Source organism: Fibroporia radiculosa (genome assembly GCF_000313525.1).
Source record: "Fibroporia radiculosa TFFH 294 genomic supercontigs, scaffold2116, whole genome shotgun sequence".
Taxonomy (NCBI): Eukaryota; Fungi; Basidiomycota; class Agaricomycetes; order Polyporales; family Fibroporiaceae; genus Fibroporia; species Fibroporia radiculosa.
This window is the reverse complement of record NW_012133333.1, coordinates 4,182-28,798: the sequence shown is the minus strand read 5'-3', so window position 1 is coordinate 28,798 and position 24,617 is coordinate 4,182. Positions and strand designations below refer to the sequence as shown.

The following is a 24,617-nucleotide window of genomic DNA, read 5'->3' as shown; positions in this document are numbered from 1 at the left end:
TTTCTGAGTAGCTGGAAAGATAGAGGAGATGTAGATGCACCTTCCCATGTGATTATTATGTGCTATTATGGGGTACTGATTTAATAACAGGCCAAATACCGAAAACCGTGATAAAGCGCGTGCAACTCATAGTATGCGTCATGGGACTGGCGGCTTGGCTATTAACAGCATGTCCGATACTGTATTTTATTTACATAGGACAGTGGAAGTTGGTTCATGTAGGTAAGCCCCCAGTATTGGAAGCAACAAAAGTGAGCAACAGAAAAAGTAGAGCCACCATTTACAATGCCATTGTCGTGGCACACAGGCTCGAAAACATCGAGGCATTGTTCGCTGTCGCGGAATACGTCGACATGGCGCCCACGATGTCGGACCCGCGTTTGCTGTGGTTGTGCGCAATCGACATCCGCTCCAGATGTTCCACAATCACAAATGTGAGGAAAAGTCGGTCGGTGAGGCGCAGCCCTCGATCTCTGATCTCGAGAGTCAAGTCTCGCTCCTCCCCAGGTCCAGCGCTAGCGGGGAGCGACCGTGCGACGACAGCGTCGTCCTTCGAGTCGATGAGCTGGGATGTCCACATTCAGATGAGCCCGGTCGAGAAACTGAGCGAACGTTACTCACCAAGAGGCAAGACCCACCCGAGTGTTTCCATCTGTATTTTTCCCCATTGCGAAATCGAAAGCTTCGTATTCTGTCAAAAAATGCATGGCATTCCCTGGTAACTTGCGCCGTTCGTCGCCGATGATGCAGACGTACGTGGTGCCGAAAAAATGTCCATGAGGAATGAATTTATCTATGGGTGTTCGTTGTCCCCCCATGGTTACTACGCCCGACATGAATGACGGAGTCCATTCTATTTTGGCTACAACACCGAGCTCAGTCGCGGTCGCAGTTATAGTCGTCGTCCTCTTGTCTTGGGACTTGGTAGTAACGACGTGATAGCGCAGGGCTGTCTGGTTGTCTTCGTCGAGACTGACGACGGTAGAGTGCAAAGGTTCATTTTGCATGAAAGAGAGCACGAGAGGCATCGTTGCGTTTGCTACTTGGACGCTCAAGTAGTGTATGCCAATCCGACCAGTCCAATTTCAAGGTGCGGGGTATGAGGAGACGTAAGGCGTGCGTTCGAACTATGTATTTCTTCTATCGATGAATGCATCAGAGTACATAAGTTAGAATTGTACGTATACTCTTGGTGCTGAATGGTGGTGTCTCACCTTTCAATGCTAGTCACTAGTGATGCCAGCTGATTGTCAAGTTCCGATGGCACTAATTTTGTGGTAATGGTGGAGTGCGCATTGTGAGCACTTGAGTACGTCTGTATATAAATAAGATCAAAGCAGGTGTCATGCATCATGTAAGGTATCGAGGTGCCAGGATGTGGCAGCCCACTACTGTGTCACAAGGCATGGTTTAGTCCCAGTTCACTGCGCGCAGCGCTGGAGAGGGTCTGGTGGCACTATTGATTTACATATTATGCGATTGGGGGGTCGTCATGTGGGGTCCTGCACTGCAGTGTAAATCCAGTAGATCGGTGTTCTGGGATGCCGTAATAGTGAGGACAGAGACAGAAACACGGCTCCCCTCAGCTTCAAGACTGAATGTCTGCGAGAAAACGAACCGAATGTCATGTAAACCGGAGGAGGAACCTGGAAGACAGTTCACGCCGCAGGGTAACGTGACCCAGGCCGCAGGCGACACCAGAGCCGCCGTGGTGCTGGCACTGACCCGGGCAGCCGATGCCACCCATGCTCCATTGTATTTTCTCAGGGGCGGCACATCGATTTTGGGATTGCTGTAAATTGCATGATAAGTGCTCTCTCGTCAGTACGCCTGATCCTGTCTACTCACAAATCTCCTCTAAATTCTAATGAGACGCGTCAGTCACGTGGGGCGCGTCCTCACGTATGACTGAGCTCTGAGTGCCACCGCCACACTCTTAAATTGCAGACGTCGCCGGATAAATCAGAGGCCCTCTTCACCAGACCTTTGCTCACGTTTACAAGACAATCATGACTTCCTATCTTCGAAGCTGGCTCTTTACCCAAGGCGCCGAGACCGCGCCGCTCCCCAGTCCTGTTACAATTATCCAGTCCCCACCCGACACTGATGGTGACACCGATGACGGCGATACAGAGACCGTACACGGTGGAGACGATGCCGACGATACACCACCATCCTTTCCTGGTCTGAACAGCGCGCAACGTCTTTCTCCGAGCTTGCCTGCTCCGGCTCCTCGCATTTTTACAGATGCTCGGCTAATGCCTCCACCTCCTGTGCCCGCCCTCGCGAATCGGCGTCCTGGTGTTTCCAACAGCAACTCCTTGGCTGTACCACTCACCACCCTCAGGCCACCATCTAAACCCTCCGCCAAACGTGGGAAGGTTGCCCTTGCGCCGGGGCACGGTCCCCTTGATTGGGCGAACCTGAAGAAATCTGGAGAGGATCTAAGAGTGCGCGTCCACATTGTAGTCATGTCTGTATTGCTTATAGCTCCCGCGTTTAGGGTGTCGACACGCTTTTACGCGTTACACCTTCTATGTTGAAGCAGCATAATAAACGGGACGATGCTTGGTCCGCATTTAATGGCAAGATCTACAATATAACACATTATTTATCATATCATCCTGGGGGTGAGAAGGAGTTAATGCGTGTTGCGGGGCGCGATGGCAGTAAACTATTCGGTGAGTGTTATCAAGACTGTTCCTACGGACTGATTCCGATTCAGTATTATTTCGTTAGCATTGACGCACGCGTGGGTGAACCTTGATTATATGCTAGACGGATGTCTCGTTGGATTCCTCGTCCCCGAAGCGTGAGCATAGATGCAGCACATTGCATAGACATGGGACTTTCGCATCTTTGCCCCACTGTTTTTCACATTTCCTTTGCTATGTCTTTCCTAGACGGGAATTATACTTTAGTTTTAAATAGTGTTTGCTGTCCTGGCTTGATACCTTAGTCGCTCTCGGCGGTACCCACGAATGAGTGATGTTATTTAAACCAAGTTCGTACAGGATGGATCTCAATTATGTATAGTCTGACCCTTCTGTAGAACGGTCCACAGGATTCACTGTAGAGTGGAGTCGGTGTATACGCGCAGCAACCGCGCACTTTTCAATTCCTGTAAAATCTTTCGAGAGGCAAATCAACCTAGTGTCGCACCACTACTGATTGCCTGGCCATCTTCCTTCATTAGCAGAATTTATGATACATGAGCTGGATTGTGCAAGTTGCTGTATTATACATAGCATGTCGTAAAGGGACCAGGGTCCAAATGCGCTCTATGGTTGAAAGATGCTAACGATTATCGGCACAGAAGATACGAATATGCAAGCCCATCACAGCGAAAGCGTGTCCTTCCACCGCTCAGACACAGGCTCCCCGCGGAATACCTCGTGCAGTACCTCCCGCACGTCCTCAACGTAAACGAACCGAATGCCGGTCTTGACGCTTTCAGGAACATTTTCCTCGATATCCGGGCGATTCGCCTCTGGTGCGATGATCGTCTTGATCCCGGCACGATGTGCAGCGAGGATCTTCTCCTTCAGCCCACCAACAGGCAGCACCTGGCCCACTAACGATATTTCGCCGGTCATAGCTAGCGTACCATGAATAACCTAGTCGCGAATGCGAGGAAGACAGAACTTACCTATGTCAGGGTTGACTTTGGTTTTGGTGAATAGAGACACGAGAGCAGTCATGATAGCCGTTCCCGCACTAGGTCCCTCCTTCCCGATGCTCCCCTCAGGCATGTGAAGGTGGATATCACGGTCGACTAAGAATTGCTCTTCAGGCGTAGCTGTGATACCCAGATCATACGCATGACTCTTAACCCAGCTCATTGCAATCTGAGCACTTTCCCGAATAACCTCACCCAGTTTACCCGTCAATTGTAAGCCACCCTTGCCGGGCATCGTCTAATGAGGCAATAAGATGAGAAACTGCACGGCAATGATGCAAAGGCACAACGAACCGTAGCTTCAATGGGCATGACTGCTCCAGAACCATTGCCTAGATATCCAAGACCCGTACTTACACCTGGCGGTGGAGGCCTGGCGTACATTCGATCCTTATGATAGATGGGCGGACCAACATACTCCTTAAGATTGTCGGGGGTGATGACGACGTGCACTGTGTCGGGAACCTTCAATGGCTTGCGTTCCACTGTGGTTACCTTACGCTCCTCTCCTTCCTCCTTATTTGTCTTCGGAACGGTGGATCCTGGAGCAGCCGGATCGTTGGGAGGAGGATCTTGTTTTTCGACCGTCTTCTCCCCAGATGAAGCAGGCTGAGAGACAGCCACCTCCTCGGGGAATACATCTTCACCTAAATCGTGGACGAGCTTGAGTGCAGCCTTACGATAGATCTACAATTATGCAGTAGATAGGGTGAGAACGGAGTGCGATCACGCCCACTAGGCCATTACCTTCTCGATATGCTTTTTCAGGTTACGCACTCCGCTCTCGCGGCAGTAATACTTGATGAGCACATCTATCGCAGCAGAATCCAGCTTCACATCCGCGTCCTTGAGACCTGAAGACTCTTTTGCTTGAGGTCCAAGGTACTTGTCTGCAATAACGGCCTTCTCCTCCGAGACATAACCGCTAACCTCAAGCACCTCCATACGATCAAGCAGGGGAGCTGGGATGGTGTCGAGAACATTTGCTACACGAGGTTAACCATTGAGCGGGGTATCGACATAATTTTACAAGGGCTACTCACCAGTGCAGACGAACAGAACTCTAGACAGATCTACAGGAACATCCATGCTAAACCAACACATCAACAAACATCGAATCGGTCATAGGCAATGGACATACTAATGATCCAAGAATGCCGTATTTTGTTCGGGATCTAGCATTTCCAGCAAGGCACTTGCGGGATCTCCGTTGATACCCCGTCCAATCTTATCGACTTCATCAATAAGTACCAGTGGATTCTCCGTCCCAACCCGCTTGAGCGCCTGAATGATCTTGCCTGGCAGTGCACTAAATGAGATACATGAGCAAACACTCATGAACCAGGGCCAATTGAGTAGTCGTACCCAACGTAAGTCCGCCTATGACCCTTGATCTCCGCAACGTCCGTCAAACCACCAACAGAGAAACGGAAAAACTGCCGGTTGAGGGCTCGCGCAATGGATTTGCCGATGGATGTCTTACCAACTCCAGGAGGGCCCGCGAGACAAATGATCTTACCCTGCACCGTGCCCCTTAGCTTACCAACTGCAAGGAACTCCAATATACGGTCCTTCACATCCTTCAAGCCGTAATGGTCTTCGTCGAGGACTTGTTGTGCGTGCGCAATGGAGTAGTTCTCAGGTGAATGCTGCCCCCACGGGATCTGGGTCAACCACTCAAGATAGTTACGCGTGACGTTGGCTTCCGACGCAGACGGCTCGAGGTGCATGAGTTTGTTAAGTTCCTCGTCGAACACTTTGCGAGCAGCCTCGGGCATCTTCAATGAAGCAGCGCGCTCCTTGAACTTCTCGATGAGCTTGTCCTTCCCGTCTGACTCCATACCAAGCTCTTTCTTGATGCCCTTGAGCTGCTCCATGAGGTAATACTCGCGTTGTCGTTTGGCAATCTTGTTATCTACATCTCGCGCAAGCTTGCTCTGCAGCTGTGCATTAATGAGCTCCTTCTTGAGCACAAGCAGTGCCTTGCGCAGACGATCCTCAACGGAGAGACTTTCCAGCACGTCCTGTAACTCGTTCACATCTCCAGTTGAAACGGCAGCAGCGAAGTCCGCAAGCTTATCCGGTTCGTCAAATACATTCGAGGCGACCTGGTTAATAGAGAAGTTCGTGATCTGGTCTCGGAACAGTGGGTTCAGCTGTGCAATATCCTTGAACACTGATACAATCTCTGACATGAAGGCCCGGATGTACTGATCATCCTTGTTGTAGGGCAGAGTCGCGAGGTTCTCGACGTTGACGACCGATATCGCGTAATTCTGGAGGAAGGAGGTTTGGATGGGCGCTAAGGTAGACAGTCAGAGGCAGGGCAAGCTTTAAGTCAATTGTACGTACCCGGTATAACAGTTTCAGGAGGCGGTGTGGGAAGGGACTCGTCTGTGGACTCAACTTTAGCGCTCCCGTCTTTGACCAACTCTGTAATCCTGATTCGCCGGTGCGGATATAACACTGCGGTGAGACCCTCCTCCTTCTCGTCCTCCTTGCCCCCGGCCGTGAATACGCTAGTAATCTGAGCAAAGACTCCGACGGGATGAACCGAATTGATGTCGCTGATAACGTCGCTGTCCGTTTGCTCGTCCTTCAACAGGAACGCACCGAGATATGGTTGTCCGCGACGCATCATCTCCTTAATCGCTGCCACGACGGCAGGGTTGCGGACAACGACAGCTTTATAAAATCCAGGAAACAGAGGGCGACGAGCAATAGGAAGCGCGAGAACCTGAGGGTACTCTTCCGGGACAGACTGCTTTGAAATGGATGTCTGTGGTGTAGGAGGATCTGGTGGTGGAGGTGGAGGTGAATCTGGACTGTCTGGGTTATCACCTGAAGAGGAAGACGACGATGCAGGTGGTGCAGACTCTGATGGTGGTGCCGTGCCATCTTCATTACCGTCCAACTTGACCATCTGAGGACGTGTAGAATCAGCGTCGCCTGATTCGTTAGCCTGCAAAATGCGAGCATGATGTTTGGGGACCACCCATCTTGGCAAATTCAGCGGTCTTGTGGAATGATAGTCAGACACATAGGACGAGTGTAAAGAGCGTCGTGGTCGAAGACTAGTCGACAGTCTGCTCGAAGCAAACTCCAAGTGTAAGCTTGAAGGACCCGGCTCGGGATACGATAAGAATCGCCGACTACATGTCCGTGAGGTAGATGCGGTCGCAGCTCTAAGATTTCCGAATGAAAGGAAATTCATGCACGAATGCAAAGGTAGGCCTTAGTTCAGTACACTTGGGGTCTTATGTAAACAAGGCCAGGATACCCAAGTAATGTTCAGGTTCTCCAGCACGAGTCGCCGAGTTGACGCGAAGGGGGGATAATAGAGAGGCTACGCCGGCCTCAGGAGGTGCAGGTGGAATCTGCACGGCACAGACTTCCATTAGCAACAAGCGAAAACACCTGAGATGGACGAGGGCATACCTGGGCGCGACCTGCTCAAATGAATGGCAATCGCGAGAGCACTGGCAGGAGAGAGAACGCAAACGCGTCACAGAATCTATACGGCTCTGTAAGCGGGCAATTATGTAAGCTAATGACAAATAGAGATCTAATAGCTTATCTTTTGAAAAGCGGGAGTAACTTTCAGTTTCTATGCTATTCCATTAGTCTCTCTACGCTATTTGACAAATTCAGGATGCTTGATCGGGCATATGTGATCGGGGAGGTTGGGGCAACTCCGCGTCTGACGACCTCGCACATCGCACTGAGGGCTGCTTGGACTAGGCGCAAAAGACTCGCATCTACTAAAATACTGCGAGCTTACTTCTCCTGTACGAATCTGAACCCGCTTGCTATTTACACAATCCCCGTGTGTATCACTCGTGTGCGCCGAGAGTTCTTCGAGCCGTCATGGCTCCCAACGCTGAGAGGAACAACGAAAAACTATTTCCAATATTTCGCAGGAACCTCTCAGATGGGGTTTTGAGCACGTACATTGCAACAGCTGATAAGCTGGCAAGCTGGTTAAGCAGAGACAAGGCATACTATCCATATGCGAGGCCGATGGTGAGTGGTCCATGAACTAAGTGACAAAGCTTTGACTGAGCGGAATGTATCATATAAGATCGTTGAACTTCTCGAGGTGTGTCTAGGTTCTGCTTATTTTGTATCACCAAGTGACCTTTCAGACCGCGTATCTCTCACTGCGTCGCGCTAGCGGTTCGGTACACCAACCATTTCATATCTCCAACTGTCCCCAATCTCTGAAGGCATGGGCGGATCCATTCATCGAGATGATGCGGACAGTATTACCCTTTTACTCCCTGTTCGTTGAGCAAAACTTGCAAAGTATTGAATACACCTTCTTTTGCCGCTCTATGTTGACGCTACCCTTAGACAGACTTTGTGCTCTTTTCAAGACTATTGACCTGGATCCAGCAAATATAATACCTTCCGTGGGCACGCCTCCTCCACGTGTGGCTTCCACATCCAGTGCGTCTCAATCACATGCTGTAAAAATGGTGAAGGGTTGGTCTCCTCATCCCATGGCTGCAAGGAAATCTATGTCTGGATCACCGGTAAGCGGTGCTACACCACAATCACTAGATTTCCCCTCTCCGTCCCCTAGCATGGCACCTCAACTTTCGAGCTCTGCGCCCAAACCGAAACCTAAAGCAAAGAAGAAGTTTTCACTTCAAGACGATTTCATCAAAGCTGATCTTGAATGGTTCAAGGATGGACGGCAAGTTGCAGGACAAGAGGGCCAGCCTAGCAGTCATGTACCTATCTCACCTTCGACTACCGTGTTTACCGTCTCCAGGAACTCCGTCTCCGAGTCACAGCCTATCGCAGGTCCGAGTCGTGATACACACGCTGCTGAGATTACCGTTTCTCCAAGAGTGCCTCATACGCTGGAGCCGGAGACCGTCGCCCTCGCACAAGACACTATTCTCGGTGAAAATTCCATCGATGGCGTTACTGGTCAAATGATTCAAGGGAAAAATCAGGGCGGCAAGGAAACGGTACTCGATCTCTCTCCTCTTGCGAAAGCAAAGCCTCGGAAGAAAAAGAAGAAAGGGCCACCTGGGCTGAGGTTCCTTCCAACAGATCCTCTTCCAGGCGCTATTTCGCCTTTGTTGACTACAGCCTCTGCAAGTTCTTTCCAGACAATTACACAGCCGGAAAGCAGCACACTGGACCCGGGAATTATCTCATCTGAATTGCCGCCCTTTGTTCGAGATTCGTCGTCCGAAGATTTTGTCGACCAGTACGGTCATCAAGCTGTCAAAGCCGAGTCAGACTCTGCGCATATGCGAGAAAATGCGCACGCAGTCGGTTCGGTTGATGAAGGCAGGCATAGTCCTCATACTTCATACCCCATCGTAGGCGTACGGGAAAGACAGCTGTCAGGACAAGTCGACAATTCTGCTCCGCCTCATACCGACGAGTCACTACGAAGCAAAACAATCAACGAGCCAATACCACTCGAGACGCAGCCAGAGTTACAGCGAGAAGAGACTAGACAACCCTCTTCTGAGCCGCCATTGATTGCTGATGTAGGTCAGCACGATGCGGATTCCCCGGCGGCCGACAGCAACTCAGTACCAAACATGATACCAGAACCGGAACAACTGAAAGGTGATGTGGAGAAAATTGCGTCTGTGGAAGCACTCGAGCTCGACAAGCACAGCGAGGCTCCCGGACCCCTAGATGACGAAATCATCGCCAACACTCATTCACGGTCGCATTCTCACATATACACGCCTGCAGATGAGGAACAGGGTATCGCAAGCACCGTCGAGCGAGCCACTACTGCGGCTGACCAAGCCCGCACAACGCTTGAGAACTTCCATGTCTCTCCAGACCGGCTTGAAACCGACGCTGTCCCTCATGGCAAGGAGGAGATCTTGGTTGATGATGAAGACGTCCGAGTTAAAGTGCATTCTGCACCTTATTTCTGTGACTTGTTCAGCTGATCACTATCAATAGGGCAATGAAATAGTGACTGAGCCGCTTGGGGGCGGTCCGATACAGGATGGTTCTGCTGAATCTGCTAGTTCTGTTGAATCGGAATCCAAGAATGAGCAAAGCGAGGAACCTCGTCCTGTTTCATGCAAGCGGTCTCGTACTGCCAGCATCTCTGCAGAAGAAGGCCTTCCGCGGCAGAAGCTCAAGATGACGCCTTCCCCGCTCATGACATTTGACGGCGGCGTGGAATCAAACGTGGATGCTACCGTGACAACAACGACTACCGAAGATTTGCGTCCCGCTGTGCTAACCACTGAAAGAGTGCCGACCTCTGAAGAGGACGTGGTTCTGCTTGAGGTTGACAAAGACAGTGCGGATCCTCCATCCGTAACAGCTCCAGAAAATTGCGTGACCGGACAACCGTTGCCGATGGATGTTGACCCACGCACAGCAGTTCTACGAGACGAAACATTCGTTGCAGAACGAGGTAGTGTCATCGAGTCGCCCAGTGTTCAAACCACAGCATTGGATGAGGCCGCCGTCGAGGATCTTGTGAATGGATCCGATACCTATCAGTCAGTTTTGCCAGACGGTGCGACTATCGAGGCCAAAGAACAGTCGAAGTGTTCTATAACTGCAATTGCAGGCACTGCTCACGAGGAACCTCGGCCGGATACCGATATCGCTGTATGCGATTTGTCTGCTATGGAGATTGATGAAGAGCAGAGAGAGCCGGATACCGAGTTGATCGCCACAACTGCGGAGGTGGAAGTTCTTGACATCCGAGCAGAGGCAAAGTCTGTCGAGCAGGGTGGAGTCATCCCGGCTACAAATGTAGACCATGGTGACGCATCACAAGCGACTCAGAGTGCTGTGGCGCACTCATCGCTTCCTGTCCCCACAGAGAACTCCTCCATTTCCTCCACCGCCACAATGTTCAACTGCGACACGAATATGGTCGTACTCAACTGCGCGCGCGGAACGGCCGATGCTGAGATCACCTTCCGGTTCGACATCAGGGATGAGGATGCTACCCGCATCAGTCAATGGGTCTCGCGAGACAATACAACTGAGTAAGTGTAGTCATAAATCTACAGATTCTGTGTACTGAACTGTCCTCACAGTGATGATGTCTCTTCGACAAAATGTGTTAGCTTTGCAATATATCCCTTTAGGCAATGCTTAGAGAAGACGCAGAATGATCCCGAGCTGAACACCTTAGAGAAGATGATCGTCGGTGTCGAACCCCAGTGGCCCAATGATGGCCGCCTCTGGGCAACTCTCGAGAACGCAAACACCTCGCACGCTATCATGCTCTCACCACCTTTTATGGTGAGTTATCAAGTGCTTTGTGAGCACCCAGTCTGCTAAGCCACAACTCTTAGTTCAAGGTTGACGAGATTTATGACATTAGCGCATGGATCACTCCGGGCAAGAATGTTCTCCATCTCCACCAGTTGCGCGACCACTCGGAGTGTGTCTATGTACTCCACCTGCATTGCCCGACAGCGGCTCAGCTCGAGAAGCTGGAGACCATACGAGATGGACACAGGAGTTGGAGACGGTGCTTGGAGGCCTGCAGTACGTTTAAAATACAACCGCCTAAATGGATCTCTAGCCTACCTGTGTCAGATGCTTCATAATTTATGTATTTTTGCTGCAACAGTCAAGTTTCCTTGTTGTGTAGGCATACGTCTTAGATGTATGATTTTGAATCCCGGAAGTTACGCACCTGTGAGTTCTCACTGAAGTTGTACGGCTCAGTGCCCATTAGCGCCCACGATCAGCCGCCTTGCCCGTTGGGGCCGAACGCGCGCTCAAAGTCCGCTACAACCATAGCCTCGTCTCTGCCTGGACCATGTAGGATCGTATCCCATTGTCAGGCCTCTGTTGTAGATCTGAATCTACTCCAATCTGGCTAGTTTCTGTTGTTGACCATGGCCTTATTGACGACCCTCTGCAGGAGCTCTTGTCTTCTGCTACGACCTTCACTGCGACGTGGCGTTGCGTACACGCCTAGGGCCTATAAGTCGCTTTCTGCTGTCCCCAACCCCATACCAGCATCTTTCTTGCGAGGCGGGACATCTAAAGGCATCTATCTTAATCGCGCTGATCTCCCGGATGACGTAGCGGAATGGGATCCAATATTCCTTGGCATAATGGGCTCTCCCGATCCAAAGTATGGTCGTCAACTGAACGGCATGGGCGGCGGAGTCTCAAGTCTGTCTAAAATCTGTGTCGTCGGGGCACCACTAGACACGCAGCGCGCCGCAGGCATCGACCTTGAATACACGTTTGTTCAGGTGGGCATCCGAGACGAGGTGCTGGACTTCTCTGGAAATTGCGGGAACCTCACTAGCATGGTTGGGGTGTTTGCACTTGACGAAGGAATCGTATCCCGTCCTGGTATCATCGACACCCATTCGCGCATACAGACCGCAACTATCAGTGCATTCAACACTAATACTCAGAAGCGTATCAACACGACGTTCCCAGTTTCGCTCGATAGGCAACAGCCTATTGCGGTGCTGGACTTGGAGCAGGAGAATATCGCTGGAGTACATGGACAAGCATCACAGATCGTCTTGGACTTTGTCTCCCCGAGCGGTGCGCGGACGGGCAAGCTCTTGCCGTCCGGCAAGCCTTCTGACTCCTTCACCGTGCCTGGTGCAGGAGTCAACGCCATTTCTATGTCTCTCGTCGATGCGACGAATCCAACTGTCTTCGTCTCGACACAAGACCTACGAAACGTGCTGGGCCAGCCAGACGGGGAGATAGCCTTCAATGACGTCCCTGTTGCATTGGCTGTTGAAGATCTCCGTCGTTTGGGTGCGACGCGCATGGGGTTAGATCCGGAAACGCAGGCCCAGCCAAAGATCGCAATCGTCGACAAACCTCAGGAGAATGACGCTGAAGCAGATATCGTTGTGCACGCTTACTCGATGGGTGTTTTGCATAAAGCCGTTCCAATGACCGTTGGACTCTGTCTCGGTGTTGCTGCGGGGGTGGAAGGCACAGTCCCATGGCTCATAGCGAACTCGAGGAGCTCGATAAAGCGCACGGCATGCAACGGGGAGTCCATGATCAAGATTAGACATCCTGGAGGAGTTGTCGTCGTCGGCTCGGAGATGAAGGATGGCGAGGTCGCAAGTGCGAAGGTGGTCAGAACAGGGCGCCGATTGATGAAGGGCGTCGTATGGTGGTAATCTCAGAAGACATCCTTCGTCAATGTCATGCCAGTACTCGAGGCCTTGTGCTGCATATACACTCTAATGTGGAAGCAAGTTCAAGGACGGAGGGCCTGTCCCAGATAATTGAAAGTCGCTGTGTAGCGTAATTTTGAGTCTCGTTGCTTACTTCATATGTATCTACAGGAAGTACTTTCTGGTCTCTGCAATAACATCTATGTATCACAGAACTGCATCACACGGGTGTTTAGATGTCTATCCTGCATCTTCGCGCGTCGATTCATCGTGTGACTAACACGTTTGTGTCTCTCACTCATCTCTTTCGCTGAACGACACTATTTAAGTTTTGGTCTCTAAATTCCTGCTGTTGGCTCGTGTTTCATTCTGATAAGTCTCTGGTCTAATTGTCTCTGGATAAGGTACTCTCTTATCACTGTGAACCATGTATCCAGACCGTGTCCACGAACTCGGAGCTCCTTCGATCCTGTTGGTCTTGGACTGGAGATAAGGTGTTCCGATGGCGTACCCGTCCTCTGTACTTAAAGTGCAGCCAGGGGCGACCCATTTTCTCGTGCCTTCACCTTGATACCAGTATGGCTACTGCGACCATCGATCCCCCGATGCCGCAGAATTCCCCTGTAACACAGGAGGTTCTACAGCAGACTGCGGCCAAGATTGGCGTGCGGGTACCGCAGGAGCGAGAGGTAGAGTTCACGGAGATGCTGGCAAGTGCGCGGGAGGCCATGGAACAGGTTATGGCGATGGATGGTGCGTAGAGATCCTGCTTAACAGGGAGCCCTACCTAAAAACGTTATATATCAGACTTCTACCCTGAACCTGATGTGGCCAAGTTTCCGCGGACAAATATCTCGTCTGTCTCGACCAACGAAAATCATTTCAATGCGTGGGCAACCAAAGCGACAGTGCAGAACGTGGATAAAGATGAACTTGCTACTGGAATTCTTACGGGAAAGCGGGTAGTTCTTAAGGTACACACGCTTGTAACATCTTACAATTATGCAGAATGACAGTAAATTAACCATCCGTCATATCAGGATAATGTCTGTCTCGCGGGCGTGCCGTGCAACTTCGGTACTGCAGTGTTTTCGGATTGGGTGCCAAGGACGGACGCCACCGTTGTGACGCGTATTCTTGAGGCCGGTGGTACTGTACGTTTAACCCCATATCCTGTCCTTGCAGGTACATAGCCTGACAGATTTATAGATTGTCGGGAAAGCGACCTGCGAGAACTGTCTGTCTCGTGTTTTTCTTTACAGTCGCTATATAGCAATGCTCAATCTCATACATCATCAGTCTCCGCATTTGGCGTCTCAAACACGTCAGCACTGGGACTTGTGGGCAATCCGTACGACAAGTCGCGTTCCGCCGGTGGCTCTAGTTCGGGCTGTGGTGTACTTATTGCCTTAGGCGAAGCTGACCTTGCGATTGGTGGGGACCAAGGAGGTTCCATCCGTCTGGTGAATGCGTGCGATCTTCTCCAATAGAAACACACATACTAACTCTGCATTTTCTAGCCTGCCGCGCATGTCGGTATTGTTGGTCTCAAGCCAACGTTTGGCCTCGTGCCCTACACCGGAATCGTCTCTAATGAGATCACACATGACCACACTGGACCCATGTCCCCTGACGTGCCTTCGAACGCACTTCTGCTCCGTGCAATTGCTGGCGTGGACGGGATTGACGACCGTCAGATCGCAGGCACGCCATTCCGGCACCAGGTCCCGGACTATCCTGCACTACTTAGTGCGGCACGTTCGGCGCATGCTTTGCTCCAGGTGGGTGTTCCGTCTGGCGCTACTGGTCTTGAGCCAGGGACCACGCGGAAGATGCGCATTGGGATCTTAAAGGAAGGTGGAGAAGTGCAGTATATGGACAAAAGGGTCTATGAGTGTGTGGAACGTGCGACTAAGAAATTTCAGGAATTGGGCGCAGAGGTCGTAGAAGTAAGTGTTCCAGAGCATCTGACGGCCTCGTTGATCGGGCGGGCGCAGCGGTATGTTTTGTTCAAAATGAATATTCATTGGTCTGTTGGAGAAATGCTCATACTTATCTTAGGTTCTCCCAGTCGAACAACTTGCTGGGACGAGGAAATGGGCTGAGACAGCTGTATCTAACGGACTTCGTCGAGAAGCTCTTGCCTTGGAACCAGGAAAAGTTTGACAAGGTAATTCCTGTTCAGATGCCGGAAATTTCGGATGCTCACCTAGTCATATAGCTGTTTGTCAACTCGGCGAATATCCTGATCAATGGACTATATGCCGACGATCATTTCCCTCAAGTTAGTTGCCATTTGGTATTGCTTGATTTCACGTCTGACCGACGATTGTTCCAGCTGTATGGAAAGACGCAAAATTTGTTCCGCAAGCTACGCTTCGAATATGATGCAGTTTTGAAGGATGTCGACGTACTCGTCATGCCTACGACGCCGTGGGTCGCAAAAGTCATGCAGGTTAGCTGTCTTCGTATCCGCCAGCTTTCTGGGATCTAACACTGTTATCACCTGTAGCCTCGAGAAGCATCACTCATAGACCACTACAAAGATTACAATGGCCTAGTGAGTAAACCAGCTTCGTAGGATCCACCATTCTACAATCTGTGGCTTGCATTTCAGACATACAATACCCAACCATTCAATAACACTGGTCATCCTGCCCTTTCCATCCCATGTGGAATGCTTCCGCCGCCAGAAGGGCCCGAATCACTGCGTTTGCCGGTCGGGATGCAGCTCGTCGGCAAGTTTTGGGACGAACTTACTCTGTACAAAGCCGCACTTGCATGGAGCGATGCCTTCGACTGGAAGACACTGTGATTGTCCATCGGGGCTATTTCTAAGCTACATGAATTATCTATGTGTAATCGGACTCATTGTACAGATAGGATGTGTTATACTGCTGTTCTCGTTGTCACCTTGTTTAGTTGTCAATGACTTGATGTGCCAAACGACAGACACTACTTTTTAAAGCCACTCGACAGTCTTAAAATGCGTGTCATCGCGCTGTACGAGGTTTATATATGTATAAACTAGGACTCACCGCCGGCGGCTTCGAAGAAATGTCATACGTGACACGGTTGATTCCTTCCACCTCATTCGTGATCCGGGACGAAATCCGCTTGAGCACCTCAGCAGGGAAAACATACCTACATCGACGAATCAGGGCTACGCGTGAGTGGAGTGACGGTATGCTTACCAGTCAGCAGTCATGAAGTCCTCAGACTGGACTGCACGCAATGCAATAACCTAACATCAAATCGGTCAACATACTGCTCAATGAGTCGGAATTCAGTGCGCGCACATACCTGCTCGTATGTCCGCTTGTCTCCCATGACACCAACAGCTTTGACTGGCAACAACACTGCAAACGCCTGGCTAATCTGATCGTACAGCCCTGCCTTGCGAATCTCCTCTATGTAGATGTGGTCTGCGCGCTGCAGGATCTGCACTTGCTCACGCGTGACGGGACCAAGGATGCGGATCGCGAGACCAGGACCGGGGAAGGGATGGCGCTGGACGAGATGTGCTGGAATCGACAGAAGTCGGCCAAGTGCGCGGACCTCGTCTAAGTACGGTAGGAATGGGATCAGTTGGAGCCGAAAGCTGGCGATGTGGATGTTCGCGCACCCTTAAACAATTCTCGGAGCGGCTCGATTAGCTTCAGCTTCATGTCTTTGAGTAAACCACCAACGTTGTGATGCGTCTTGATCGTCGCGCTCGGACCTTTGAAACTAATGCTCTCGATGACATCTGGGTATAGAGTACCTTGTAGGAGCCACTCGATCTTGCCCTTAGCCTCGGAACCGCTCGCTGCCTCTGCTTCGGCGGCGGCTTCAATCTTGGCAGCTTCGTCCTCGAACACATGTATAAACGTGTTACCAATAATCTTACGTTTTTGCTCGGGGTCCTCGACTCCGTTCAGGCGCGAGAGAAATAGTTCGGATGCATCTACCACTGTGAGATTGACGCCCAGATCTTTGTTGAGCATCTCATATACTTGTTGCGCCTCATTGAGCCGGAGGACACCATTGTCAACCATGATGGCATGGAACCTAGAGGTACAGTGACTTAGACAGGGGCAGAACAGGAGGATCAGTCAAAGCATACCTGTCTCCAATGGCCTCGTGCATGAGCTTCGCAGCAACCGTGCTGTCAACACCACCGCTGACCGCTCCGATGACGCGTCCTTTAGGTCCACATATTTGTCTAATACGAGTGATCTCTTTCCCAATAAACTCTTCCTGTGGGCCTGTTCATCAAAACAAGAAATAAAATATTATTTACGTATACGTACCATAGTCCAGTTTGTGCTGCACTTGCAGATGTTCAGAACGAACTTCCCAATCAGTTCCTTCCCTTTAGGAGAGTGGGTCACCTCGGGGTGGAATTGGATACCATAGAACGGTTTCGAGTCGTGCGCGATGGCTGCGTAGGGGGCGGTTTGCGTTCGCCCAATGACATGGAAGTCTGCCGGTATCTGGGATAGCTGGTCCCCGTGCGACATCCATACCTAAGGGATCCACGTAAAGACCAGATCTGACCCAACGTAATACTGGTATTCACCTGCATCTCCTCTCCAAGACCATTCAAGAGAGCATCCACCGAATTGCCGCTCGAACCTACTTTGCTCACTTGGAGCTGGGCAAAACCATACTCCCTGTGGTCGCATTTTGATACTACTCCTTTCATATGCCACGCTATTTCCTACTTGACCGCAGACTTAGATCGATCGAGAAGCTCGACAGAGCTGCTCAAAAAGTAAAACGCACCTGAAGACCGTAGCATATACCAAGGATGGGGACGCCTAAAGTGTAGATAGTAGGATCTGCATGTGGTGCATCCGTATCATATACAGAGTACGGGGATCCAGACAATATGATCCCTAGGAGGCATGGCGAATCAGCACAGCGATCCGATTCGTAAGGGAAGCGATATATCACCTTTGGGTTTAAACTTAAGATCTTGTATTTTCTGGGTGCATGGCATCAACTCTGCATAGACGTTCAACTCTCGACATCTTCTGGTTATTAGATGACTGTACTGTAGATGAGCTTTAGCTACGCTTCAGGAGCAGGCGTGCACGCTCGAACCTGGGATCCAAAGTCAAGGATGAGAATGGTATCGAACTGGTCGTGGATCTCAGCCATATCCCACACTGTGGAACGGGATGCAAATGGTGGCAGCTGAAGAAACGAAACTTGAAACCAGTGGACGCGAGTCGAGGAGGCGCGCGCCCTGCCAGACGCGTAGCGCGTTAAAATTTCCCGTGACTCGATCAGCACGATCGCGCAGCGCGCTCAACTCTCGGATACCGACTGATCGAAGACAGAAAACCAAAATCAAAGTGTAGATTAGACGACCATACCACAAAACAATACATGAGGCGAGAACAACAACAATGCGATAGCGATGCAATGGGTCTAATACAGATTAACTTACAGTACTCAAATCTCATCCATTAACCTGAAACCTTCGTAGAATAGATTTCATGAGGACAAAGGAGGCGCAAATCTTCCTCGCCCTCGTCCTCGGTATCCACCTCGCGAAGGTCCTCGTCCTCGATCGCCCATCTGTATAAATCCACCACGTCCACGGAACTCTGGTGCGAACCCCCCTCTAGACTGACCATGCAGACTTCCTCGTGAGGGTGACGGGAATCCACCCCGTGATCCTTGCTTTCCTCTAGTGCCGTTTACATTGTGCTCGCGCTCACGTGCACTGGGTCCATCGGCGGCGTGTCCATTCGCGGCGGGTGCGCTGGCTTGAACCGGCGGCGTGGAGTCAGTTGCAGGAGCTCCGTTATGAGGTCGGGAGTTGTGAGCTGCTCCTCCACGACCATTCACATCCCCGCGATGGTTCGCATGGGCTCCCCCGCGCCCATTGGCTACTGTGTGTGGGTTCGCTGATAGCGCCCCGCGACCGTTCGCAAATCCTCCACGACCACGGTTGGGGTTCGTCATGATATGCACAGGCACGCCTTGGCTGAAACATACCTTATAAAACATACAAATGTGGAGTACTCGTTGTACATACCTCGCAGGACCAGAGGCACGACGGAACCCGGAAGCCGGCTGCTGACCAGGAGAGGGTTGTATGGCAGGGTGAGGCCCGAATCGGGGCTTGAACGGAGCATTTGGCTGCTGCTGGGCGGGCTCCTTCGGATTCGTAGATGCAACGAACTGAGGATTAGTCAAGTTCAGGCATGACGTGAACTCAACCGTTGAACCCCGGTATTGAGAGCAACTAATCGTGAAACCAGCTCAGCAAACAACCATCAGTTGCATAATCGTTGAAACTCGCCGGTCGCCGAGAGTAGTTCCAGACATGAACGCCGCGTCCCAGACAACGTCCATGGACTTCGCGTTCATGCCGATGACAACTCCTTTGATTGACAGAGGAACACCGCCTGTGTCTTGGACCATCGTGACCCGATCGCCGAGTGCAAAATGCTGATTCTGCAGCCGATAGGTCGCGTGTGAGGGTTTGAGGACAGCCTGTCGTGGAATGCCTTTGACCATCGCTTTCTTGATGGCCGCCGCAGATTTGTGTTCGCTGATACTATCTGCTAGCTGTTCAATCTCCCTGACCGTTTCCTAGACGACATAGATGAGCCCAGAATCTCGGAGGAGTCTCGGAGTAGTATAGACAATACCTTCTTCAGTTGATCGCAGAACAGAGATACGGGCTCAAAGTCTCGGACGCCTTTTGAGTTGAGCCAATTTCGCACTTCCTTGACCTTTGCATCGGCATGAGAACCAGAGAACACGTCGGACGCTTTTAACATGGCTGATGTCGCGGCAGCTCAGGATCCGTCTGTCAAGCCATTCCATCACACTCACCATCGCCAGATCTGTCCAACGAACGCATGACTTCCGGATATTTTTGCTGAATGATGTCACTTGAGTGCGGACCACATGCTTGAGCCATGGAACCGACTGACCTTATACTCGTGGATGAAATCAACCGCCTTCTCGCTGAACTCCCAGTATCTGCCGTCTTTGCGGGAGTAATCAATGACTTTCAAACCTTTCGCCTCAAATTTTAGGCTCAAGCCGAGATTGTTTTTCTGCCCATCGCCGGTGATTACCATGAAACTAGAGGTGATCTTCGAGATCGCCCGTCCAGAAAGCCCAACCATATCAGCAACTTTGAAGGAGGGGAAATACGCATGCGACATTCGGTTCGCCGCAATGCTCTTGAATTTCTCATTCTCAGCCTTCTCTGAGGGGAAGAACTTTGTACGACGTGAGACTGACTCTTCAAGCGCAATATTACGATAGCAGTACGCACTGCAAGAACGACAGAAAGCGTGTCTGTTGCAGTATCAGACACTTGGGCAGGGATGCCATACGCATGCTCGCCCAAGAAGAACACCTTGCTGCCTTCCGGGAATTCTTCCGCAAGAGGAGGAGGGTCTTTCTCAACGAATCGGGGGTCTTCTGACACTACTGCTAACACTGCGAGCTGCACTGCCTGTTCAACTTCCTTGTCTTGGCCCTCGTAGTCCTTCACAAAAGCACCAGTATCTAAACGCTTCAAGCCTGCGATGCATCGTTAGATTCAAACGGGAGTCACGATGCCGACTCGACTGACCCTTCAGCGGCCTGACATGAAGAAGGACATCAATGTTGCCCGCAATCACGCCACAGCGCTTGGAATAGTAGTGCTCAATCTTCTCCGCCTTTGCCTTCCACAGACTCAAACCTTGAGGAGAGTGCGGATTGGAAACCGCCTTTGGAGGCCGGCCCGGTATCATGGGCACCTTCTCATATTTGAACAGGGAATCCGACACCGCCAACACCATTCCCTCCTGCAAAAACGGCCACCCGATAAATATGCGGCGGCCGATCATCTCATTGGCAATGTCCTCGGACTTTCTCCGCTCGTGGGGGTTTTCAATGTGTACGATCATCGATTTGTTGCGACTCTCGGAGCCGTGCACGTTGACGCCGTGGTGTCCAAGAGTCGCTGTGTGGGGAAGGGTCTGGAGAGATGGGAAACCCGCCAACGCTTCGGCACCGAGAAAGACGCCGTCGCATAGACCTTCCACAAGATGTAGCCCGCCTAATGTGGGCAGGTCAAACGGCTCCATCTTGCACATGCATCGATGTAGCGCAGGGAAGAACCCAGGGAGTGAAGATGGATACTCTGTGGGCTCTCCAGAATGGAAGAAGAACTTCATGCTGGAGCCGAACGCGTTTCGGTGTCGTTCATCCTTAGTTAGACGATGTTCCCGAGCTGTGGAACGATATTGAGGTTAATTGACCGAAAATGTAAGGCAGGACAAAAGCATACATCTCATCGCCGAAAGTAGACGGTCCTGGTCGATGAACGGGATCTTGACTATAGCTTCCCAGTCCTGCTTTTTCCCATTCAGGTCTAGTTCGAATTCTTGCGGATAAAAGTCAAGAATTGGCGAATTGACGTCAAACATTAGCTCCTGAGAAGTGATGTCAGCGTCAATCAGACCAGTCTATCACAGATATGTGGTAACATTACCCTATACGCCGGCGGTATGAGCTCCTTGCTCGCTTCTGGAAGGACACCCATCAATTGTTCAAATGGTCGGAATGGTGTTCCCAGGTCAAACTGGAAGCTCATCTGATCTACACCCTTCAAATCTTTAGGGCCCATCAGTATGTAAGCCTCTATTATGACTTGAGATCACGAACCAGAAATTCGGGGAGCGTAATGGTAGTTGTAAAACCAGCTCCAAGATGCAACGCCACTGTAATAGTAGTGCATGACCCACTGCATCCCTTCAATATATCGGTATATGAGCGCCCCAAGTTCTTGGGGATCGTCGTAAGATATCTCAAGTTTGCCCTACGCAGTCTGTGAGCACCAACAAATATCAGATGCAGACGGACATGCCTTGTAGTAGTTCCTCTTCCACTCGTCCATCTTATCCTTTATAGACATCTCATATCGTGCATCGAAATCGCCCTCCTTGTCATCTTCGGCAACCTTTGCCTTCACGTACTTAGCCAGCACACGGTCGACTGCGGCTCTGCTCTCTTCATCATCTTCGTCCTCCCACTCACTGTCATTGCTTTCTCCGTTGGCTTCCGCCTCGCCATTGTCACGCCCATTTTCCTGCGCTTCTGGCAGTGGCTCATCCATCTCGCCGGGAAAGCGCCAAGTCACCAGGTTCTGGTCGTCCTCGTCGTACTCATCCCAAGTAAGCGAGAGATGCAAGTCATCCGCCAGCTTAGTGATAAACAAACGGTCTCGGGCAGGAAATAGGTTGGGCATTGTGAGCCGGGTCCTCCGAGAATGTGCAGGAGAGGATGTGTCGCGGCGCTCCAGCACAAAAGCCTTCACTTGGTCGAAAATTTCCCGTTGTGTCTTGGTGAGAACTAGATGAAGACAAATCAATTCAGCGGCCACAATATCGCAGCAAGCCTGCAACATACTAAGCTTCGACCTCTTCCTCCCTGTCTCCATTTCTTTGACATGTTTCGCTTGCTTCCCCTTGTACCAGTTCAGGTCTGCATACTCCTTCTCAAAAATCTCCCGCTCCCACTCTGCCATCTCGTCCAATATGACCTGCAGCCTCTTCGTGTTGATCACACCACTCTCGTTCAAATATCCATCTAGAGACCGAAATGAGACAATGCCCCGACATGGGCTAGCACCCAAGCGTACCTAACGAAGGAAGAGACTTCTTGTAGACGTCAAACAGCTTCTCGAGCCCGTTCTCGTGGATGTGCAGGTCAGGCAGGTTAGGCAAGAAGTCGTTGCCAACAAACACAGCGAGTAGAATGAAATCGTCAATGATGTGTTCCAGACTATATGAGAACGGCAGCACGGGCTCGATGTCATGAAAAAATTCGAGATCGAGATACTCGCGCATCAGTGTAAGATGCAGTAGATAAAAGTTTATGGACTCGAGACTTGCACTTCCAAGTTAGACATCAGCTGTAAAAGGGCTAGTAAGGACTCACCTCTTGCTCCCTTTACTCCTCGATGCAGGACCAAACTTGACTTCCTCTCGCAACAAACAAAAGTGTGGATCATGGCTCAATAACCCCAGCATGATCAGATCTGCGTCAAGTCCGTACAGACAATGTCGCACGTTAGGGTCGTAGTCCGGCTGCGCCCGCGACAGCCGGATGTACTCCATGATCTTGTGCTCCCCCTCACCGGGCACATCGTGCCCTGAGAGCACGACAGTCACATCGCTCCAGTTCGCATCTTCCGAGATTTTCTTGTTCACAAAATATTGCAGCTGTGCAGACAGCTTCGCCATAAACTCCGTCCCTGTGTGCGATCTGTCATGATGCGGAGGGAAGAGCCGGGTCATGACGCACCTGGTGTAATACAATTGCTATCAAACGCCTTCGTATCCGGGAGCTTCTCTCCCTTACTCTCCGCCTTCTCCCTGACCTCCCTTGCCTCCTTTGCCGTGCGGAATCGCCTGCTCCGCTGCTGATTCATCTTCGCGCGAGGTGCTACGCCATCTATAGCCATGAAGAACAGCTTCTTGGGCTTAATTTTGCCAAATAAATGGTCCACGTATGCAAAGATAGATGTAAATATCTGCTCTTCCGATAGTCGGAAATGCGCATCGCCGTCGTTGGGATGAGAACCTGGCTTTGAATTTAGCTACGCTCCGTCAGAGTGGTAGACATCCTGCGCACAGTTGTGTATGATACCGTTGAAGTCGACATAAAGATTGTCTGCGAGAACGTCAGCCGCATCTTACGCAGAAAGCTCCAGCTGGCCCGTACCAAACTCGGGAATCTTGTTCTCTTGGATCAGCTGTGACGTGAGCGGATATCGCTCTCTGCCGGGAGGTCAAGCAGCTGACTGAGTCATGGACGCAAAACTCACGATATATATCGGAAAAACTACGAGCAATGACAGGTCAGGGCTGATCAACATAAGTAATCGGGGCACTGACCTTTGGAATACCTAGGGAATGTGAGTTTAGCAAGCTGTGTCTGAAAGATGACTCGACGTACCCATGCTGTCCTTCCGTCGCCAACGTCAAGAAAAAGGATAGAACCTAGTGTTACAGAGGTGATGGGGGTAGAGCTCTCACTGACGATGTTGCCAGTCTCCAAGTCGTCCTCGAGGACGCGCGCTTCTACCCGTGACCAGCCACGCGAAGATGGAATATCCAAAAACGGGCATGAGCACGTGGCTTTCAGCGCGCTCCGCTGTCGTTTTCAGGCTGTCTGCCGCTCGTCGCGACTATGCTCCTCTCCCCCACTGGTGCGTCTCTGCTCGACAATGTCGCAGGAGACACATAACTTGCGTACGTGGGGAGTTTGGTGCTTTTTCCACGACCATATCATCGCCCGGCATTGTTTGATCTCGGTGCCAGCGACCGAGGATGAGATTTGTGCGACCGCATGGGATCTGTCTGGATACTTGTTCCTATCGATCTCGAGATTCTCTGTGACTCTGAACACCCGATGATGACCTGACCTGCAAAGGGGCGCAATCGCGATGCTCATCGCTACATCACCCGCCAGACCTGCCAGTGCGGCGCCGGATCTCCTCGGCCGCCAGCACTCGCGCAATCGTGGTCCGTGGAGACTGCTGTGCTGTGGACGACGCACAAGCAGATGCACAGAGGACCCTGACCAGCCTCCACTAGATGTGCGCGAATACGATGTGCGAATATGCAAATGCCTTGCAGACACAAAGAGACCGTCACGTATTCTGCGCAGCTCATGATCAGGCACCATGCAAGGACATGGTGACTGAATCATTACTTATGAAGCCATCTTGCGTCTGCGCGGCCTTCCGTCGCGTCATATGGCAGACCCAGACGTCCTTCAAAGCGTCCATCATTGGCTTG

General features: G+C 51.2%; 6 protein-coding genes across 6 annotated transcripts; 3 read left to right on the top strand and 3 right to left on the bottom strand.

The window, feature by feature from the left end:
* Positions 1-280: 280 nt before the first annotated feature.
* FIBRA_03569 (uncharacterized protein) lies at positions 281-1,028 on the bottom strand (the record flags this gene model as incomplete). The annotated part of the gene is made up of 2 exons (XM_012325406.1): positions 281-565; positions 639-1,028. The coding sequence occupies 2 exons, from the start codon at positions 1,026-1,028 to the stop codon at positions 281-283; spliced, it is 675 nt and encodes a 224-aa protein (XP_012180796.1).
* Positions 1,029-2,009: 981 nt separating this feature from the next.
* Positions 2,010-2,816, top strand: FIBRA_03568 (uncharacterized protein; the record flags this gene model as incomplete). Its single annotated transcript, XM_012325405.1, has 3 exons — positions 2,010-2,450; positions 2,504-2,681; positions 2,740-2,816. 3 exons carry the CDS (start codon positions 2,010-2,012, stop codon positions 2,814-2,816), a joined length of 696 nt encoding a protein of 231 aa, XP_012180795.1.
* A 522-nt stretch (positions 2,817-3,338) lies between these two features.
* FIBRA_03567 (uncharacterized protein) lies at positions 3,339-6,602 on the bottom strand (the record flags this gene model as incomplete). Its single annotated transcript, XM_012325404.1, has 8 exons — positions 3,339-3,598; positions 3,650-3,917; positions 3,974-4,366; positions 4,427-4,665; positions 4,723-4,769; positions 4,821-4,988; positions 5,045-5,981; positions 6,032-6,602. The coding sequence occupies 8 exons, from the start codon at positions 6,600-6,602 to the stop codon at positions 3,339-3,341; spliced, it is 2,883 nt and encodes a 960-aa protein (XP_012180794.1).
* A 944-nt stretch (positions 6,603-7,546) lies between these two features.
* FIBRA_03566 (uncharacterized protein) lies at positions 7,547-12,810 on the top strand (the record flags this gene model as incomplete). Its single annotated transcript, XM_012325403.1, has 8 exons — positions 7,547-7,702; positions 7,761-7,778; positions 7,825-7,984; positions 8,033-9,573; positions 9,626-10,677; positions 10,729-10,936; positions 10,990-11,078; positions 11,568-12,810. The coding sequence occupies 8 exons, from the start codon at positions 7,547-7,549 to the stop codon at positions 12,808-12,810; spliced, it is 4,467 nt and encodes a 1,488-aa protein (XP_012180793.1).
* Positions 12,811-13,385: 575 nt separating this feature from the next.
* Positions 13,386-15,622, top strand: FIBRA_03565 (uncharacterized protein; the record flags this gene model as incomplete). The annotated part of the gene is made up of 11 exons (XM_012325402.1): positions 13,386-13,560; positions 13,615-13,781; positions 13,848-13,961; positions 14,017-14,044; positions 14,107-14,270; positions 14,328-14,806; positions 14,869-14,977; positions 15,029-15,091; positions 15,146-15,262; positions 15,320-15,367; positions 15,425-15,622. 11 exons carry the CDS (start codon positions 13,386-13,388, stop codon positions 15,620-15,622), a joined length of 1,662 nt encoding a protein of 553 aa, XP_012180792.1.
* A 147-nt stretch (positions 15,623-15,769) lies between these two features.
* Positions 15,770-24,118, bottom strand: FIBRA_03564 (uncharacterized protein; the record flags this gene model as incomplete). Its single annotated transcript, XM_012325401.1, has 32 exons — positions 15,770-15,787; positions 15,846-15,951; positions 16,002-16,051; positions 16,111-16,370; positions 16,433-16,857; positions 16,913-17,046; positions 17,100-17,315; positions 17,369-17,509; positions 17,575-17,687; positions 17,746-17,845; positions 17,896-17,960; positions 18,432-18,787; positions 18,839-18,984; positions 19,075-19,398; positions 19,458-19,591; positions 19,645-19,690; positions 19,746-20,039; positions 20,096-20,346; positions 20,399-21,043; positions 21,101-21,245; positions 21,305-21,426; positions 21,478-21,564; positions 21,655-22,164; positions 22,222-22,401; positions 22,454-22,707; positions 22,753-23,068; positions 23,119-23,397; positions 23,449-23,487; positions 23,539-23,594; positions 23,642-23,658; positions 23,712-23,722; positions 24,073-24,118. The coding sequence occupies 32 exons, from the start codon at positions 24,116-24,118 to the stop codon at positions 15,770-15,772; spliced, it is 5,886 nt and encodes a 1,961-aa protein (XP_012180791.1).
* Positions 24,119-24,617: the final 499 nt, after the last annotated feature.